General features: G+C 37.7%; 1 protein-coding gene across 2 annotated transcripts in view; it reads left to right on the forward strand.

Annotated features, from left to right (window-relative positions):
- ARHGEF3 (Rho guanine nucleotide exchange factor 3) overlaps window positions 1-20,418 on the forward strand; it is a 132,132-nt gene that overhangs the window by 51,072 nt on the left and 60,642 nt on the right. The window contains exon 1 of one of the 2 annotated variants that reach the window (XM_032194151.1): window positions 11,259-11,339. The exons of the other annotated variant lie outside the window; for it this stretch is intronic. Coding sequence (XP_032050042.1) covers window positions 11,307-11,339 — 33 coding nt within the window. The 5' untranslated portion in view covers window positions 11,259-11,306. Of the gene's footprint in view, window positions 1-11,258; window positions 11,340-20,418 lie in introns of those variants that run through there. 2 annotated transcript variants of the gene reach the window in all.

Here is a 20,418-nt window from a genome sequence, read left to right on the forward strand (position 1 = left end):
CGTCGTCAAATCCCAATGGATGTGATCAACAAAATAACAGCTATGTCTCCACCAACTACCAAAAAAGAAACACAGACTTTCCTAGGTGTTGTGGGGTTTTGGAGAATGCACATCCCAAATTACAGTCTGATTGTAAACCCGCTCTACCAAGTAACCCGTAAGAAGAATGAGTTTGAATGGGGCCCTGAACAAGCCTTTGAACAAATTAAGCAGGAAATAGTCCATGCAGTAGCCCTTGGGCCAGTTCGAACAGGACCAGATGTAAAGAATGTGCTCTACACTGCAGCCGGGGAGAATGGCCCCACCTGGAGCCTCTGGCAGAAAGAACCTGGGGAAACTCGAGGTCGGCCCCTGGGGTTTTGGAGCCGGGGATACAGAGGGTCTGAGGCCCGCTATACTCCAACTGAAAAGGAGATACTGGCAGCATATGAAGGAGTTCGATCTGCTTCAGAGGTGGTCGGTACTGAAGCGCAGCTCCTCCTAGCACCCCGATTGCCGGTACTAGGCTGGATGTTCAAGGGAAGGGTCTCTTCTACGCATCATGCAACTGATGCTACATGGAGCAAGTGGATTGCACTAATTACTCAGCGGGCTCGAATAGGAAACCCCAGTCGCCCAGGAATATTGGAAGTGATTATGGACTGGCCAGAAGGTAAATACTTTGGGATATCATCAGAGGAGGAGGTGGGTCGTGCTGAAGAAGCCCCACTGTACAACCAGTTACCAGAAAATGAAAAGAAATATGCCCTGTTCACTGATGGGTCCTGTCGTATTGTGGGGAAGCATCGAAGATGGAAGGCTGCTGTATGGAGTCCTACACGACGAGTTGCAGAAGCTGCTGAGGGAGAAGGTGAATCGAGTCAGTTTGCAGAAGTGAAGGCCATTCAGCTGGCTTTAGACATTGCTGAACGAGAAAAATGGCCAGTTCTCTATCTCTACACCGATTCATGGATGGTAGCAAATGCCCTGTGGGGATGGTTACAGCAATGGAAGCAAAACAACTGGCAGCGTAGGGGCAAACCCATCTGGGCTGCTGCATTGTGGCAAGATATTGCTGCTCGGGTAGAGAACCTGGCTGTGAAAGTACGTCACGTAGATGCTCATGTGCCCAAGAATAGGGCTACTGAAGAACATCAGAACAACCAGCAGGTGGATCAGGCTGCTAAGATTGAAGTAGCTCAGGTGGATCTGGATTGGCAGCATAAAGGTGAATTATTTATAGCCCGATGGGCCCATGACACCTCAGGCCATCAAGGTAGAGATGCAACATACAGATGGGCTCGTGATCGAGGGGTGGACCTGACCATGGACGCTATAGCACAGGTTATTCATGACTGTGAAACATGTGCTGCAATCAAGCAAGCCAAACGGTCAAAGCCTCTTTGGTATGGAGGACGATGGCTGAAATATAAATATGGAGAGGCCTGGCAGATTGATTACATCACACTCCCTCAAACTCGCAATGGCAAGCACCACGTACTTACAATGGTGGAAGCAACCACCGGATGGCTGGAAACATACCCTGTGCCTCATGCCACCGCCCGGAACACTATCCTGGGCCTTGAAAAGCAAGTCCTATGGCGACATGGTACCCCAGAAAGAATAGAGTCAGACAATGGAACTCATTTCCGAAACAACCTTATAGACACTTGGGCCAAAGAACATGGTATTGAGTGGGTGTATCACATCCCCTATCATGCACCAGCCTCCGGGAAAGTTGAACGATACAATGGACTGTTAAAGACTACATTGAAAGCAATGGGCGCTGGGACATTCAAAAACTGGGATACGCATTTGGCAAAGGCCACCTGGCTAGTCAATACTAGGGGATCTGCCAACCGAGCTGGACCTGCCCAATCAAACCTGTTACGTACTGTAGATGGGGATAAAGTTCCTGTAGTGCATGTAAAAAATATGCTGGGTAAAACAGTCTGGGCTACTCCTGCCTCAGGAAAAGGCAAACCCATTCGTGGAATTGTTTTCGCTCAGGGACCTGGATACACTTGGTGGGTGATGCAAAAGAACGGAGAGGTCCGGTGTGTACCTCAAGGAGATTTAATACTGGGTGAGAATAGCCCATGAACTGAATTGTACCATCTTAATTGCTATATAATACTGTATGTTACCACTACCATGACTACTATAGGTGACTAATTAGAATGTATGGAAAAGAGTGTAACCTGAGCATGACATAAATGGTATGGAATAAGGGGTGGATAGATGTCCTGGTTTCAGTTAGAACAGAATTAATTTTCTTCCTAGTAGCTGGTGGAATGCTGTGTTTTGGCTTAGGATGAGAAGAGTGCTGATAACACCCCGATGTTTTAATTGTTGCAGAGCAGTGCTTATACCAAGCCAAGGACACCTCAGACTTTTGCTCTGTCCTGCCAACAGGCAGGCTGGGGGTGCAGTAAGAGCTGGGAGGGGACAGACCCAGGACAGGTGACCCGAACTAGCCAAAGGGGTATTCCATACCATCTGACGTCATGCTAAACAATATATAGGGGTGGCTAGCCGGGGGGAGGGGGCCGGACTGCTCGGGGTTAGGCTGGGCATCGGTCAGCGGGTGGTGAGCAATTGCATTGTGCATCACTTGTTTGTACATATTATTAGTAGTAGTACTATTATCATCATTGTATTATTATTATTATTATTATTATTTTCCTGTCTTATTAAACTGTCTTTATCTCAACTCAGGAGCTTCACTTTCCATTTCTCTCCCCCGTCCCAGAGAGGGAGGGGGGAGGGTGAGCGAACGGCTGCGTGGTGTTTAGCTGCCAGCCGGGTTAAACCACGACACTCCTCCACCTGAGGGAGTGCTGTTGGCATCCCAGCTCTCCCGTGCCTGTTTTCTTGCTGTACGCTCATACATTTCCCTATGTGGGCAGTCCTTTGATTTCTTCCTAACCTCTTCCAGTTTGTTTAGGAGATAAGTAGATTCTTGCTCTCTGATCCATCTCATCTGTCTTTGAAAAGAAAAAGTACAAATTCCATATTTTTCTCCTTTCTAGAAATGATGTGTACTTCTCTTCCACTTGCTCTTTTTACACCTATTCCTCTTTCTTCTTCCAGTGGGTTGCAAGCTCCTGTGAAGTGCTTGCACTTCACATTTGAATTGCCCCAGCACTTCCTCCTCTTTCAGTCTTGGTGCAGGCTTTCTTTTTGTCTTGTTTTCATGGGGGTGATGTTTTGCCTCTATCCAGCATTGACCTTTCTTGGGCCAGAATGTGTCTGATGTCTGGTATTAGCAGTGGTTAGAAGCAAATCTGTAAGTCTTTATGTGTTAATGTACTCAAGGATGGATGCTGTAGATATAGTACTTGTCTACAGGTTTAGTAGAAGCTGAGTTTTTCTGTAGTCTTGAAGTTTGTTCTTTGTAGCATGGCAGGATTGGGGAAACTTCAGACTGTTGATAGCAGCAATGTAGAGTGCAATAGGAGCATTTAAAAATAATTATTAAAAGTCATTATTTTTTGATTATTAAAAAATAGTTATTTCAGTGATATACTGTTTGCAGCTCAGAAGACTAGAGCTCATAAATTGATGCAAGCAGGCAGCCTGGATGCTGATTTTTGTTTGTCAGAGCTGTTTTTGATGTCTCCCTGCTTAATCTATGGGCGGAGTTAGAAATATTTTAGCTTATTATTGGTTTTGTTTTTGAACAATCTATTGGAACTATTGTTGATTAGTCACAAGACTATTTTTTCTTGGAATAGCAAGGTTTATATTGGCAGAAAAATAGAGATGCTATCAGAAATTCATTGTGTGGCATTTGCGTAACTGGATAACAGTTGACTTCAGCTGCAGTTCCAAAACACACATTGGAATTATTCTGTTTTTAATGTATACACTGAACTTAAAACTTTAAATGAATTTAAGAATGCGTTATTCCAAACTGATTGTTTAATTACCACGATAATCAAGCTTTATCCACAATGTATAAGGGGCATAGTTGTGTCATGTCAGAATGTTCAAATCATGAAACAGGATTTGTAAATATGTGTGTTCTTAGGCCCATGATAAATGGCTCTATCCTTTTGAAGTATCAGGGGGTAGTGTACATTGCAAGGTTCTTCTCATACAGCAGTGCTGCAAAGATCTTGGATGTGCTGGAGAGACATCTATGGGTTCTTTGGAAAGGAGTAGTTAACCCCTACTTCCCACCACTGACATACAGTACTCTCAGGTATGGACCTTTTACTTACATACAATGCATCTTAGGAGGAAGAGAAAACATATTGTAACTATGCTCTTTGCATAGTGGTTTTATTTAAGGAAGAAATAAACAGCGTTACTATATGGTTAGATGAGATGAATGATGCAGCCTGGCCTTTGCTAGGTTTCTACTAGTTTGGGACTTGGGTAGAGATACCTGTGCACATTTTATGAGCTGTTATTGCTCATGCTATCCAGAGTATTCTGTAATGCTTAAGATGTTGCAGTATTTTCATTAATTCAAATCAGTAGCCATTTTATTAAAGTTTTGGCAGTCTTTACAACTAAAGTCATCCTTGAGATTAGTACCTAATTTAGTTTATAACACGACTTTCAGGTTAATTTCATGCTAGTAATACAAAATATACTTTAGGTGATATGTTTCTTTGGGCAATAATTTTGGAGGCATTCTTGTAGAGCACTTTACTAAATGCATTCTTGAAATGAAGAGACTCTCATAGGCTTTTACATCAGCAAGACTTTTCCATTGTTATTAGTATTGTAAAAGGTAGGCATTCCATTTATTACATCTCAGATGTTCTATTAGTATTTTCTAATAGCAAAAATAGTGTGGTATGTCCCATTTCTAAGGATTTGTTATGATTTGATGTTATCTTTTCATAGAATAGGTATTTTATTGGAACATGTCATACATGTATGTAGACATTCTGTTGACCCTGTAGGGCTTTATTTTATGAATCTTTGTCAGTGCTTTGTAACATGTTTTATTTTTGTTCTGGGTGTGGTTTGTTATTTATAGTAGAAATATTCTGTGTACTATAAACCTGTCACACCAGCTATTTTATGCATACAAACAATTCTGAGCTAGAAGCAACATGTGATAATGCAGATAGGTCCAATTGTCATTCTCTTAGGCCAAGTTCGGTGTTCTGTTATAGAGCAGATTTCCTGCCTTTAATCATAGATTGGGTGTTACCTTGTACTCCTGCTTTCATTTACTGTTCTTTTCTTTGTTCAACAGCAGATGAACTTGACCTATGTTCAATTTAACTCACACTAACCTCTGCCCATTTCTTTGTATTTGTTTCTTCCTGACCCCCAAACAGTGGCTGCTCATGGAGAAAACATGATGTGAAATTAGTATTTCCTATCACTTTGTTTCAGAAACTTGTGATGGTTAACAGCATGGTGCCATTGTTCAGCTGAACTTGATGCCATTTGGTCTGAGAAAACAACATTACAGTAATAATTTTGGAATATTTATCAACATTTTATTGATGTTACCCTATTTCAGAACATAAATCTTAGTGTAAAACAAATACTGGACAAGAATGGTGGTACTCATGGACTCTAAGTGCTTTTTTGTTTTTCATGGTGCTTTCAGTAAAATGTGGTGTTATTGCAACCTGTTACAGAGTTATCATTAACATCAAAACTTCCTTTTTTTTTTTTTTTTTTTTTTTTAAGCAAACCATTGTGAAGGTCTTTTATCTAATTTCCCCGTGCTAGTAACTGTAAAAATTGTCACCAATCAGTCCAAGTTTGCTGTACAAATTTCAAAATTGTCAGTGGTTAGGTTAGCACTATTTGAAACTGTGAAGTAAGTTTTAATTTAAAAGTAAATAAATATTTTATGCATTTGGAAAAGGTTGTAAGAGCAACCATTTGCCAAAACAGCTGTGAAATCCGCTGTGCTGCAGTAGAAGTTCTACTCAACCATCTGGCTCTCACTGACAGTTCCACAGGTTCTGGTTGAGGTTGTCAAGTTGTACCTGTGGCAGAAAGCTAAACCAAGTCTTCTAAGGAGCAGGTGAGAAGGAAAGTCAAAGGGAGGACTGGAAGGGAATATAAAGAACACAGGAGCTGAGGGGGGAAGGAATTTGAGTTCCTCCTGCTTTCATTTGGAAACAGGACTTTGAGTGGCTTTTGTTGATGGTCTCTATAAGAGAGGGACGGAACTGCAGGGATTTTGGATGCTGGCTGCATGTGATCCCACATATGCTAACTTGCTTAGGCTTCTGGAAGGCAAAAAGGGAACATTATTTGTCTTCATACCACATAGTACTTCAGCAGTGCACGTTCCCTTTAGTCATACCTTTCAAAATCCTAGTTGTAGCAGCAGGATACTGCTGTGAAAAATTATTGAAGTTTTTGTTTTGTTTTTGTTTTTCCCCCCTTTATATTATCACGAGCTATAGACAAGATAGCAACAGTGAAACTGCTATATATTAGTTTTGCTTGCATTTTATTATCATTTTGTTAAGGTCTGGGCAACAGAAGATGCTTGGAAATAGATAACCTGAATAAAGACTGAGCAGCTGCTTGTTATAGACATTGGCCAGATTTGAAATTTAGGCCACACCTGTAGTATGGGTATTTTATAAGTGAGAATATTAAGGCAGGAAAATTTCTTTGAAGTGTTGTCAGATATCTTTTGAGTTTAAATCATTAATATTCAGGGATCATTGTCTCCATGTAAGCCAAAGTTACAGTAATACTCAAATTTTAACCCATGTTTCTGGCTTTTTGATTCTGTGTTAGTGGTGCTGTTTTGTTGCTCCATCAGAATCAGCAGCAGTGCTACAGCTACACAGATACCAAATGAAAAGTTTTTGTGTATTTATGTATTTTGAGCTTGTTAATTATGATTTCTTCATTTCAATCTTCTGAGGCAGTTCCTGTGTGGAATCTCTAGAGATAGTGTCTTAGATTTCCTTCCTTGTTACTTGTGTGGGTGTTTGCAATGTATGTAAATCCAAGCTGCGCTTCTTTCAAGTGGTTGCTGTTGATGTTGCTGTCAACAAAGTGCAGACACCTTGGAGGCTGACTAAAGTACAACTGCAAGAAAACATATATTTTGTTTTATTTACATGGAGGTTAGAGAGCAGTGTTTGCCATGCTATCAGTCAGGGTCGATTGAGGCAGGTAAGAGTGGCAGTCTGTTTTCAATGCTGTTTACAAGGTTGATGGGACGTCTGGTTGGCCAGTCTCATGCCTGATGCTGGGCTGAAAACTCACGCTTGACATTGTGCTTCTAAAATGCTGTTGGCTTCTGAGACAGAAGGCTATTGGTGACCTAAGAAGTAGTGCGAGTGTCAATGTAAAGAAGAAAAACAGGTTGAAGTGTTTGTAGGTTGTGATGTCCAGGAAATGGAATATGGAAATCTCAGTGTTACCAGGAAACCTGACTGAAAAATGCCTGCCAGCCTAACCTCATCCTTGTTGCAGTTTAAGACCCATGAAAATCATAACATTAAAAAAAATAATAATGATAAAATTGCATCCCTATTTTAATTAGTTTTCCTAATTACTTTGTTAGTAATTATTCTTTCCATCTTGAGGACAAGCTTTAATAGTCATAAACAGAACAAAATGGAGAAAAGATTAATTTGAATGCTTCCCATCGCTTTAACAGGAAAATCTTACCTCTTCCTTAATCGTGGCACTCATGGTCACAATTTTATGAGAATTAAATGATCTGTTTGTAAGAAATCTAGATATTTTCAGTATCTTTTCTTTTGTAGTTCTGTGCCTTTCAGATCTTGGTTCTGGGCCTTTTTGTTTTTGTGCAGCCACCTTGCAGTGAAAACCAAATAGTGTTACTTTCTTCCTCTGAGAACAGGCTTCTCTTATGAGTTTACTGCTACAGGTAACAATTACTTAATCCTTAAGCTGTGGTTGGCCTGAACTTGTATAAGAACAATCCACATTTTCTTAACTCTCCAGGCATCCGTGAAGTTTCACATTTTCCTTTTGAATCATCTTTTATACATAAAAACAAGAACATATTTCTTGTTAAAATGTTACCAAATGGTGTCGTCTTTTTTTTTTCCATCTCCATTCTAATAATTCTTTTTTTAAATAGAATCAGTAGACTGGTTCCAGATTGTCCCTCAGTGTAAGGACCAGGGTCCAGAACTTCTCTGGAAAATGTGTCCTGCAGACTGTCTTGGAAATTGATATAGGACAACACAAATCTTTCTTGGTAAAATAAGTTAGGATATAAACCTTGCATCCTTATGTATGTCTACTGATGAAAGCAGTGTGTTTTTGTTTTTTAAAAAAAAGGTGTTTTTTATTTAGGGCTGCCTCCATAGAGATTGAGGTGTCAAGCCTGTCAGGCTTCTTCAGAGTCCTGGTGTATGCTGTTTAATAGGAGTGGGCTCCAATATCACATAGGCTCTAATATCTGGCACCTGATCCAGTAAGTATGTTATACCTTTTCTAAAAAGACTTGTCAGAATTGCCCTAGTTTCTGAATCATATTTGGAAATATGTATGAAATAGTGAAAGTTCAGTGTGGTCAGAGCTGAGATCGCTGTGATTATAAGCAGAATTAGAAATTTGGGCAAGCGTAACAGAAAAATACGAGCTTCCCATGGAGTTTAGATTTCTGCAACAGCTGAGGCTAAATTTTTGGGAATGAAGTTCTGAACTTCAACATCTAATATTTAATCCTAATTTCTGGATCTGGCACAGAGCTTTCTACAGTTATTTATTTATATATATTTTTAAGAGCAAGTACTCAAGCCTGGGCAAGGAATTACCAATTCCTGATGGCAAAACATTAAAATTTCTTGTGATGGGGTGAAAGATCGTTTAAGAAAGAACTTACATCTTGTGACAGTCTAAAGACAAGTTAAGAACGAAAAAGGAAAAGGAATCTTGAGAAAAAATCCTTGCCTGTATATTGTTTAAATATAGAATTTATGTGGATTTCCTTTGAAAATAAACTGTTCTCCGCTGAAAGGCACTGAAGAGAAGATGGCTAGATATGGTTCTAGCACTTTGTTAGGCAGGGAAGAAAGACCAACAACATTTACCATTCTCCAAAAAAGAAATGTTTAAGTAATTTTTGAAAGTTTTGGCAGAAAATATCTGCTTCCTGAGGATTTTTTTTTTTTAAATATTTTCTGTCTGCTGGGAAGTGTGAAGGCTCTTGTTTTTAAAGGAATTAGTTGCTAACTGCTATCAGTTTCACCTTTTATTTTTCGCCTCCAAGCTCAGCAGAAACTTTTTGTGCTGAGTTTCATACCAACAAAAGACTGCACCAAGTCATTAGGTATGTGCTTTCTTAATTTAGAATTATTGTTTGCTTGCTACCTAAATTCAGATGTTTCTTGACATTCTTGTCTACTAGAAGCATTCAGGATTCTGCAGAACAATCTAGTATTTGTCAAGTCACAAAAATTCAACAGATCAACAGAGAGATTTAAGTATCTAGGGTCTAGAATGTCTTTGTCTTGCATTTATTATGCTGACAGCTTGATTTTTAGTATCTTAAAATGAATGATTTGACTAATTCATATTTCTCCCCAAAGTCCCTTTTAGTTAGTTCCTTTTACTTAAACCATATCTTAGTGATATGGTTTAGTGGAGGACTGGTTTAGTGTTAGGTCATAGGTTGGACTAGGTGATCTTTGAGGTCTGTTCCAAACTAAAAGATTCTGTGATACTACTTTGAGGACAAGTTTTTCTGACCCAAAAGAATTAATGCTGTTTGTGATGCAGGATAGATGATGGAAAGATGGATATGCTCCATCATTTTTTATATAAAGCACTGTGTTTCAATCACTTGTGATACTTACAGATTCCATTATTATTTGTAACTATTCTGCGTTGTTTTCTAGTTTACTTTGGATAAGGGGAGTTTATGTCTATGCATGTTTAGATTTTGAAGAGGGCTGCTCAAATGGACGTTGAAATTGCATGAAGCATATACAATTATAAATTTTCAGGTAATATATGGAAAATTGCATAATTTGATACCTTGCAGATGAACACCTTGTGGAAGTTAGCTTTTCTTATCCTGAAGTAATACAAGTTAATTTGATGGCCAAGTGAGGTAATTAACTGGGTGTATAATCACAGAAAACAAATATGTGCTAGTGACCTAGCTGGCAGTTTGAGAGAAGACTCTTGTTATCGGCAGGTCAGTCTGACTCACTTGTTCTCTTCCCAGTCGTAATGTATTTTGTCATGTAAATATAAGACCTCTTAAGGAAGCATTCTATTTTCTGGTTTGGATTATGAAATTGGAACCTAATCCTGTAACTTTCCTGACTGCAAGTTCTTAATCATATTAATGGCCAAACGTGTATGTGGCCATGGAGTTCTTTCAGGATGAGCTTCTCAGTTTTGAAATTACAGATGGCCTGGCGATTCTTATGCTGGTGGGGTAGCACCAGTCATATCCAATATTTTTAAGGCAGCAGTAAATTCAAGGTGAATGCTTTTTTTGATGCTTAAGGTATATAGCTTTCTGCTTAAGGTATGTAGCTTTCCCAACTCAAGTGAAATGAAGAATCACTGGGTTTGTTCCATGGAAGGCAGTTGCTACAGGCACGCTTACCAAGAGTGGTGAAGAATCAGCAAAAATTGAGTTTCCTTCATCTGTTATACAGAACTCCCACAGATAAAATCAAGCTTTGCACTTCCTTGACATGTCCTCAAATGCAAAATGTGGGCCTTCTGCCAAGCATATCTGTGCTGTGATTCTGAGTCGTTTCTAAAACATGCTGTGCTTGCCCTCATGTCTCTTTCTTTAAGAACTGCTTAGCAGATCCCTTAATTTCTGTAATACTGAATTTTTCCGTGAACTGAATGTTTAAAAGTTTCATCCAGTAAATACCAGGTGTTTTGTCTTCTGACGGAGGCATCTGCATTTGGAGATAGCTGTCCACATTCAAGGTTAAAGCCCGTTGCTAATTTGAGACTGAGAAGTGCACACATAGGTGGCAGGCAGTGTTTCAGTTACTGACTCTCAAAGCTCCCCAAATACCTACCTATTACTTGAAAAACACTTTAAAGATGTCTTTACCTTCACCATACTACTGCCATTCTCTTTACACTTGTTGGCAATTTTTGAAACACTCCTGTATGCCTGAAGTATTATTTAAAGCACCCTGTGAGAAAATCCAAAGCTGAGATAGAGAGGACAATGTGTATCACTCGGCTTCTGACACTTCTAGCACACTGCATGACAGGAAACGAGAGCAAACTGTGTGGCCGCATGGGGAGGAGTTCCTGCTAAAAACTGAAGGAGAAACATAGTGACTTCTTTGTAGCAGTTTTCACTGTCACGCTGAAGATTAAGAAACCTCAAATCTGAGTACAATACAAAGTGCCTCATGGTGTGGTGCTGTTTTTTTGTGCATCATCAGGTGAGTATGCATTTAGGGTTATGTTACTTTTTATTGTTTGCTTGTGTGGCATTGTAGTAAGTTGAAATTGCACAGATCATCCTTCCAAGCATGGTGTGAAATTCTGTCTTAATGAAACCAAAATGGTGCTTAGCAGGGGTGTTTCCTTCTGTAAGGAAATAAACTTCTTAAATATGTAGATAATGTATTCTGATATTTGATATTGGGATGGATGATTTTTTTTTCTTTTTTTTTTCCTTTTTTTTTTTCTGTGTATTGGTAGTTTATTGTTGCAGGATGATAGTTCTTGGTTTTGTTTTCTTTCTTGTTCGGTTGTTTTACCATACATGTGTAAACATTCTGTCTCTGTCTCCTAGTATAAAAATGCTAATTCAGTCTGACACTGCTGTTTATATTAGAACATCTTGACAGTGCATAGACTTTGTGCATATAAGTGAAAGCTAAAACAGATACCATATACAGCATATTTACAGAGCATAATTACTCTGCTGCTGCTGTACGATGTGTGTATGAAGTAGCACCTGGAAAACTGGCCGCAGTTTTAGGTATTGCACCTTCAAAAGTAGCAAGATTGATACTAAATGTAGGAAATGTCACCTATGAAGAAAGTGTAAAAGATTTAGTACTTGTCACATGTAGAAAAATAAGACTCAATTTGTGGTAAAAGTGTGCACGCACTTCTTGAGTGTGTGGGAGTAATTGTAAAGGTGGCATTTGTTCTCTCTATTTGCCAAGCTAGCACAGGAATAAGAAGGCTTACAAAATCAGTCTATTTTGTGACAAGGGAGACTTAGGTTAAATATTTTTGGGGAGAACGCTTCCCAACTGCAAAGTTGGGATTGACTACACAATAGTATAATCCGTCATTTTAAACTCTTCAGTATAATTTAGAAATTTTGTTCATGTAGGCATGTTTTACATGTTGCAACAGCTAGCATTTAATTCTGGACTATTCTTAATGACTTGTGGGATTTTGTTTTGGGGCTATTCATTGTGAATGAGAATAGCACATCAGTGTCACACGTGGACAAATCTGATCTCTAAATTTGCAGCTCTAATACCAGATCATAGCATCCTGTCAGTGGCTGGAAAATTAGAGAGCTTCCTTTTATTCAAGAAGTAAAGTTATTTCAAAATATTTGTGTATGTGTTGAATAAAACCGTACTTTGAAATTCTTAGAAATGTAACAAAGGTGAGGAACTGCAGTGTGAGGCAAGTAAGTCAGGGCTGTGTTCAAGGCCTGTATACTCTTGGATTAGCTGTGGAGAATATGGCTTAAGTACATAGAAGTTTAAGACTGAATTCTTAATTGGATGTATTTTGTTTAATGCCACCTTTAACAGTAGTGAGAGGGAGAGTCTATGACAAATTTATGGCACAGAATATTTTTAAGATATTACGTGGAATGCTTTATGCAGTTCTAACTTAAAACATGTTTAAAGAAGCTAAATCAAAATTGCAACAGGCCTGGAAGTTTATCAAGGTGGTCAGAGAAACGAATAACTATTTAACTTGTGAAATTTGCTTTAATAAATGCTATCCATTTGAATTCTCTGTTTTTATTAATTAGCTTAAGAATGAGACTGCTGATGACTAACTGCTGTACTGTATAATTGTTGTAGTGTTTTTGGACATACTTAATATTTATATTTGCTGTGGGTGTGTATTTTACACATGGTTTACTTGAAAATTTATAGCAGAAGAAATCTACTAAATACTACAGTTTTACGGTTTTCATGGAACACCAGGGAGATGCGATGCACACCTGCCAGTGACATAAAATCATGTAGATTCTCTAGTGTATATTAATATTGCTGAGCTCACATTAAAATTTTTGGTTGAAACTGGGCTAAAAAAAATTCAAGAATAATTCCAGAATCAAGAGTCATGGGGATACCCACCAGTATTATATAAACTTTGTTTCCTGAGAAATAGAGCTCAAGTGTGTTTATTTTCCCCACGTATATTTAATCCTAAAATAGACACAGCAACATGTAATTTTAGTGAAAGCAAAATTAATTTTAATCTATGCTGAAAAATCCATTTTGGATGCGGCCATTTTATCTATTCTTTGTGAAGCCAAAGAGCAGCACTTCAGGTGCTATATCAAAAGCCATCTACAGGAACCTGTCTGTGGTTTTAAAGGTAGAGCAGTGTAATGATGCTGAATGAAGAGACTGAAGGAAAGCAGACTAACAGCAGAGTACTAGAACTATAAGGGATGACTTCAGTTTTTGCTAATGAAGCCAACTGAAAGCCATGTAGAGACCTAGTTTATGGAAGTTATTTTATTCTGCTGTATGTGGTTCTGGTGCTGTGCACAGCATCAGCAAGTCAAGCTCTTTTGCAATGAGATTTGTGTTCTTAAAAAAAATAATAAAAAAAAATTGTAATTTGGATGAATCTGCCTTTCAAGTGAGCAAGTTTCACTGTGGTTTTCATTCCAAGAACAAAAGCCATCCACTGATATAGCAGGTTGGGAAGCAGAAGTGGTGACAGCTGTGATTAAGCAGGCAGCTGAAGCAAGTGCAGTTTGTTGCTGTCCAGATAGAGGAAGAGCACAATGCCTTCCTTAAATGCACATGCCTTTGAGAGTGCAATACCTTTAAAGGTAGAGTTTGAGCATTAAAATAGCCTCAATTTAATTTATTCTTGCTTTTACAACTGAATAGTGCATGGCCTCTTCTAAACTGCATCTTAGTTCTTGTTTATATGCTAGACCAATTTAGAATCCCTAGACATTGATTGTAAGTGTTAACTAAAAGTATAATTAATGTAGCACTCCTGAAGTCTTTGTCTTGAAGTCCTGACTGAGAAAGGATCCTATACTAATAACTGCTGCTCAATCACGTAGCAAGGAACTTTTAAGAAGAAGGAAGTAAAAGTGTATCGAACTTATTTATTTGAATTCGGCTCTGCTTTTGTAGCAAACTGAAAAAGGTTCAGCATATGCAGCACTCTGCTAGATTCCAGCGCCTGATAGTCTCCCCTGTCTTCTGAAAAGGGGAAGGAAGTTTAAATAAAGACAGAATAAATACTAGTCCTCAAACAAAGCTCTGCTGATTCTTGTCCTTACAGTATCCCGTACATGCACACCCATTTCCTGTTGTTACTGTTGAACGCATTGCACATAATTTTCATTTCATTGTTCGCTTCTGTGTTCATTTCATATTACAGTGACCAGAAAAATCTCAAGTCCATCATGATAGCACTGTAGAAGTAAAACTTAATTCTGTGCTTACAGAAAGGTGGAAGGAGCTGCCATTTTGTCTGGCAGCAATGTGAAAGGCTACTCAGAAGTGCTTGGCTACCTGCAGCTCTGTGGCAGCCTTAGTGCCATGTAGAAGTTTGCTGCTGTGCTGCAGCAGACCTAGGCTGGTGGGTTTTGGTTTTATTTTGCCTGGGACATTGACAGCAAGCACTTCTGTTGCTCATACTGACATATAAACAGCCCACCAGCTGAGCACGTGCAGGGTGGGACACAGAACCTGCAAACCTGTGTAGCAGGCTCGGGGCTAACTGGGCAATCTGTCCCTCAATAGGAATAAAGCTTTTGCTTAGGTTTGTGTGGCAGTTTTGAGAAAAAGAGACCAGTAATGTCTCTGATGCTCAGAACAGTAGAGGGCAGTGGACATATACACAGAAACAAGTTTGATAATTAACCTTTACTGGATTTTTGGTTCTCTTTAGAGTTTAAGCAAATTCTTTTGCCAAGGTATCATAAAGAACTGGTATTGAAACACAGGGTTTCAATAAAAAGTAGTTATTTTCTTTTTAAAACCTTGTATTAGAATTCAGTATTCTGAAGTTGTGGTCCCCAAATGCGTGTTATGATGCATCATTCAGATGAAAAGGCACTATGCTCTGGGAAGACATGCTCTGAGATCCCGTGGTCTTCCCATGCCTTCAAGCTGTCAGAACTGTCAGTGTCACAGGCAGGAAAGTCAGAGCTCACCAGGGTGGGGCACTGGTACTGATATAAAAAGGGAGTTGCAGGTTAGAGTGAAGTAAAAAGGAGATGCATTTCTCTCTAAGCTTAAACTTTCTCTCTAAGCTTAAGGTGTGAATTCTTAATCAGTTATCTCTGAACCAAGCTTAGCAGGAAATTCAGAGGTGCCTGGCTGTTTGTTGCAAGCAGAGATGCTCATGATTAATATGACATGGCCTCCCTCTATACAGGCTTCTTTTAAGAACTTTACGTCGAAGTGGTGTGTCTCTTTTTTTTTTTTTTCCTCCTTTCCTTTTCCTTTTCCTTTTCCTTTTCCTTTTCCTTTTCCTTTTCCTTTTCCTTTTCCTTTTCCTTTTCCTTTTCCGTTTCCTTTTCCTTTTCCTTTTCCTTTTCCTTTTCCTTTTCCTTTTCCTTTTCCTTTTCCTTTTCCTTTTCCTTTTCCTTTTCCTTTTCCTTTTCCTTTTCCTTTTCCTTTTCCTTTTCCTTTTCCTTTTCCTTTTCCTTTTCCTTTTCCTTTTCCTTTTTCTTTTTCTTTTTTCTTTTTTTTCTTTTTAGCATCATTTATTTCTTCTTAAACTTGAATGTCAGTGCAGCAGGAATGTGATAACATGGAAAACAAGTAATCATGGGTAGGGTTTATTCTTGTTTCAGTGTTGTGAGCATTCTGGCTTTAAGCTGGGTAATGCAACAACACTGCTGCCTCTTCTAGCTCATTTCTGAGGTCTGCGTTGTGATATCCCACCGTCTGCAGCAGGAAATGTTAAATTAGTGATTATTCAACTAACCCTAAGACAGAAGGTTATTAATCTTTTGCCTAGTAATATTATACCCAATTTATGTTAGTTAACAACATATGCCTTGGATCCAAGTGATAACTGCTGGGGAGAAAAACATTGAAGCCCTTAGTCAGAATCTACTCTTGCATTACAAGAACAGAATTGTTTATTTTCTAATCTGCAATGTTTGTTATTATTATTTTTATGGCTCTGTCATCTGTGAAACTTCTAGAAACAAATTAGTCCAGAGAGCTCAAATTTTGTCTACTTTCCTCCCAAACCAGTTTGTTATCTAGAAATACTTGAGATTTGTCAAATAGAAATCCTTTTGAAGAAACTTTGAATTATTGTTGGTAGGAAAACTGTTTATGTAACTTAGACTCAATAATCTTTACTTGCATAGTTTTCTTGCATAGTTTTATCTCACAAGTGCCACCAAGAAAAATGTTAACGGGATGCTCAAAGGATCCAGAGTAGAACATGTGACATGTTTACCTTCCTTTTCCAGAAAAGAAAGGCATGTATATACATGTATGAACTATAAAATATTCATGTGCGTACAAAAAAAAAAAGTGGATATGTACACAGCCCTACCTACTTATATTTATTTAAATCATATGTTAGAACTGTGAGGCGTGTTTTTTTTTGTTTGTTTGGTTGGTTTTGGTTGTGTTTTGTTGTTGTTTGTTTATTTGTTTTTGTTTGTTTTGTTTTTTACAATATTGCTTTTTTCCTAGTGACAGTGTTGAAATGTGCCCACACGTGTATTCTGGAAAGACCAAGTTTTTCAGATACACTTCTATAGAAATATTTTTAAATACAGAATGATTAATTGGTTATTTTGTCTTTATTTTGGACTTCTTGTTTTGAGAGGGAAGGGAAAGTCTGTATTGGTGAAATGAAAGAATCTTCCTTCATTTAAATGGATTTCTGCATGGAAAAAAAAAAAGTCTTAAAAAGTAAGTTGTGTGCTTTATTTTGAAATGCACAGGCCTGTGACTTTGAATGTTTAAAAACCTGGCTATTTGAGTACATTGTCTTTTTTATTTTTTATTATTATTATTTTTTATTTTGAAGCACATCTGTGTGAAGACACTTCTGCGAAATTAGAATAGACATGATTTAGGAAAAGTCAGCAATTCTTCTGACAAGTGTTTCCTTCGATGTAACAGGATGGGCTTTTAAAATCAAATTACTTTTGTGCATTTTTGCATTTCATCTCTCAGGTGGTAAAATATAAATCTCCAGTATGAATAACTACAACCCTGTGATGGAGAGAGGATGTTAATTTAGCCTTCCTATAACAATGTCTTATTACTCTAATTCCTTTAATTAAATCATTGCTTTATAATTATAGAGAACAACTCTTTCCTGAGATGTTAAGACCAGGAAGTGTTCTGTCTCTGAAGCTGTGGCTGTATCCACAGCCTTTTAGCCACCAGTACCAAACACAGATAAAGATTCAAACTTGGTGTATGCCCAGTCATCGCGGTCCAATAATTCTGATTTTTGTGTATTTCAAAAGACAATTGTGCTTTCAAGTGTGATGGAAAATATCCTTCTGTCTGAAGGTGCATATTTCAAATGTGTGTAATGTGTAAATGTGTGGTCAGTCAGAAAAAAACAGACCTGTTTGTGTTCAGAATAGATGTGTTATGGGTATATTTTGTCACCTGTTCTTAAGGTCTACAAATATAATGCAGAAAAGGAAAGTTACTGAAGCACTGAAAATGGTCCTTCTTTCCCAGCAAGGCAAACAACATCGTAACAATTTTCAATTCAGTTTGTGTCAAGTAAATAAAAATTCTAATAAATAATTACTCTGCAGTGAGATAGCAGATGATACTTGTCTATTTCTCATAGAGTAATATGGAGTAACCAAACTATTTTACATTTAATGTATTTAGTACAGTGCTGCAGCATGGCATTATTCACATAGTTTGTATACAGCAGAAATCATGTATGATCCTTTCTAGTTTAAGGATTACATAACACCTTTAAAATGGATTATTTTTAATAACATTACTCTGATTTTAGAATACGTAGGGGTTCTGGTTGGAACGTTCAGTTTAGAATTTGAGGAATATTCACATCAGTAGCTTTAGTTTGCTTCCCAAGTACAAAGATAGGGTGCACTAATGCTTGTGTGTCTTACTTTATCCCTTTTCATAACATTCATAATGTTTTGGGACTTCTTACTGGATTTTAATTAAAACAAATACTGATACAATCACTAATTGGGCATGATTCTGTAAAAACAGCATACATACACAGTATGTTATAATGTGGTTGTGTATTGTGCATGTAATGAACATAACTTGTAATTCAGGCATATTCAGATTTCTATAAGGGCCTCATCTTTTCTATCTCATAACAAATATGTGGTTAAATCTTCAAATTTTCTATAAGATCTCTGTATGAGTAAGCTAATGACACCATTAGTTTCTGTCCTCATAATACAGCACACTCAGCATGGACTTTTCCTCCTCCCAACTGCACATGCTTCTTCAGGCCAGAAAGTCCTAAAAAGCTATTAATTTGTGTTAAAACTGGCGATTGACATGGCCATAGATAATTGTAAGCAATATTAACAAGAACTAGTAAATACTACTATGCTATATGCAAGGTAAGGAAACTGAGCTAAGAAATCAGTCCTTCTCTGTTGTGCTGTGCCTGGACCAGTACAGGTGACATGTTGAGGAAAGTTTCACACATTGTGGTTTTTGGCCTGAAGTAGTATTGCTTGATATAAGCTGGTATGACAAATCTGCCATAATGTCATATTATGTGATTATGATTTGTTAGCCTAAATGACAAATAAACACATCAATGTGTACAATAAGTATTGGAGCCCATAGAGAGCCTGGCTTACTTAAATTTTGTCAGAAAGTTCAACTTTTTCATTAATGTACCACTTAGCTTATTTTGGTATTTGGGCTATAAATCCACTTCAGTGTCAAAGATCCTTGGCTTTGCAGGTAAGCTTGTTCAGCTTCAAATGCATGCAATACGTACAATGTTTATTCACATAACCCTTGTGGGCCCAGCCTAAAGCTTTGATGCTGTACTTGTAGAATCTTTTGTGAAAGGAACGTACACCAAATTGTTGAGATAAAATGATGTGCCAGGTGACTTAAAACATAAGATGGAGAGTAACATTTAGGGGCAACTTTATGGAGCATGAGAAATGCAGAAGTCAGCTGTGTGGAGCTATGGCAAATGAGCCTGGAGTTGGAACTCCTTTGGGTAAAAAATGCTCACAATGAGCAGGGATTAAAGTAATAAGCACCTTATGCTCCCTGCACAATATCAACTGCAGTCTTTGCTTCTAATCCGCTTATTATGGGCAAAGAAATTTATCTGGGAGCTCAGTTATTGGAATAAATTTTGCTATGTTTTTTTTTTTTTCTTTTTTTCTCTCACTTATATCATGATAATAGCCCTTGAAATACTTAGAAAATGAAAACATCCATCTTGCCTGCAGTGGTTGATATTTGACAATTTCTCTACCAAATGACCAAAAAAAAAAAAAAAAAAAGTTGATAGCTTTTTGATTAAAAAAAAGATATTCTCTTATTTTTGAATGGTGGATCTGCCTTCTTTTGTTTTATTATTATTATGTTGACTCCTTTGGAATTAACTCTTCTAATATTTTTGCAGAGTGAAGCTTAGGTTTACAGCATTTTTATACTTCTGTAATTTACAAAAATACAAACCCAGGCTGTGGATGCAGTTGCATAATGTCCATCTACGCACACCCATCCAAAATCTATACTGTAACAGTAAGAGGGATTTGACTGTTCCCAGTCTTAGGACAAATAATTACTTTTTATAGAACACTTCCAGTTGTGTAATGTGATTGGAGAACTCATAAATCAGTTTCTGTTTCTAAATAAAGTAATAATAATGGTGTTAAAATACCACTTGTTGTTGACTTTAAAATTATCATTGTCAGGAAAAAAGTGAGACAAGTCAAATTTCATGAAAGAAATTGCAAAATTGTAATAAAACATTGTGCAAGTCAAAGATCTGCTCAAAATTATTGGGTAAATATAAAAAGTTTCAGCACCTCTTGCTTCATTTTAAACAGCATGAAATAAAAATTTCTGGATTTTATAATAAATATTCTTTACCTTTGTTCATCAAAGAAATGGTTATCAGAAGCCTTATGCTTGACTTAGTAGATGCAGTGGTCATTTTACTGGCTAGAGTAAAACTTTCATGCTTCAGAAGAGCCTGTGGCATGAGTAATAAGGAGGAGGAGGTGGGGGTATGGACTACAGCTTTTTTTTTTTTTTTTTTTTCTCCCATTACTAATTATAACTTTCTCTCAGGAGCAATTATTTAGTGTAA

The sequence above is a fragment of the Aythya fuligula genome, chromosome 10 (assembly GCF_009819795.1).
Source record: "Aythya fuligula isolate bAytFul2 chromosome 10, bAytFul2.pri, whole genome shotgun sequence".
In the NCBI taxonomy this organism is placed as follows: domain Eukaryota; kingdom Metazoa; phylum Chordata; class Aves; order Anseriformes; family Anatidae; genus Aythya; species Aythya fuligula.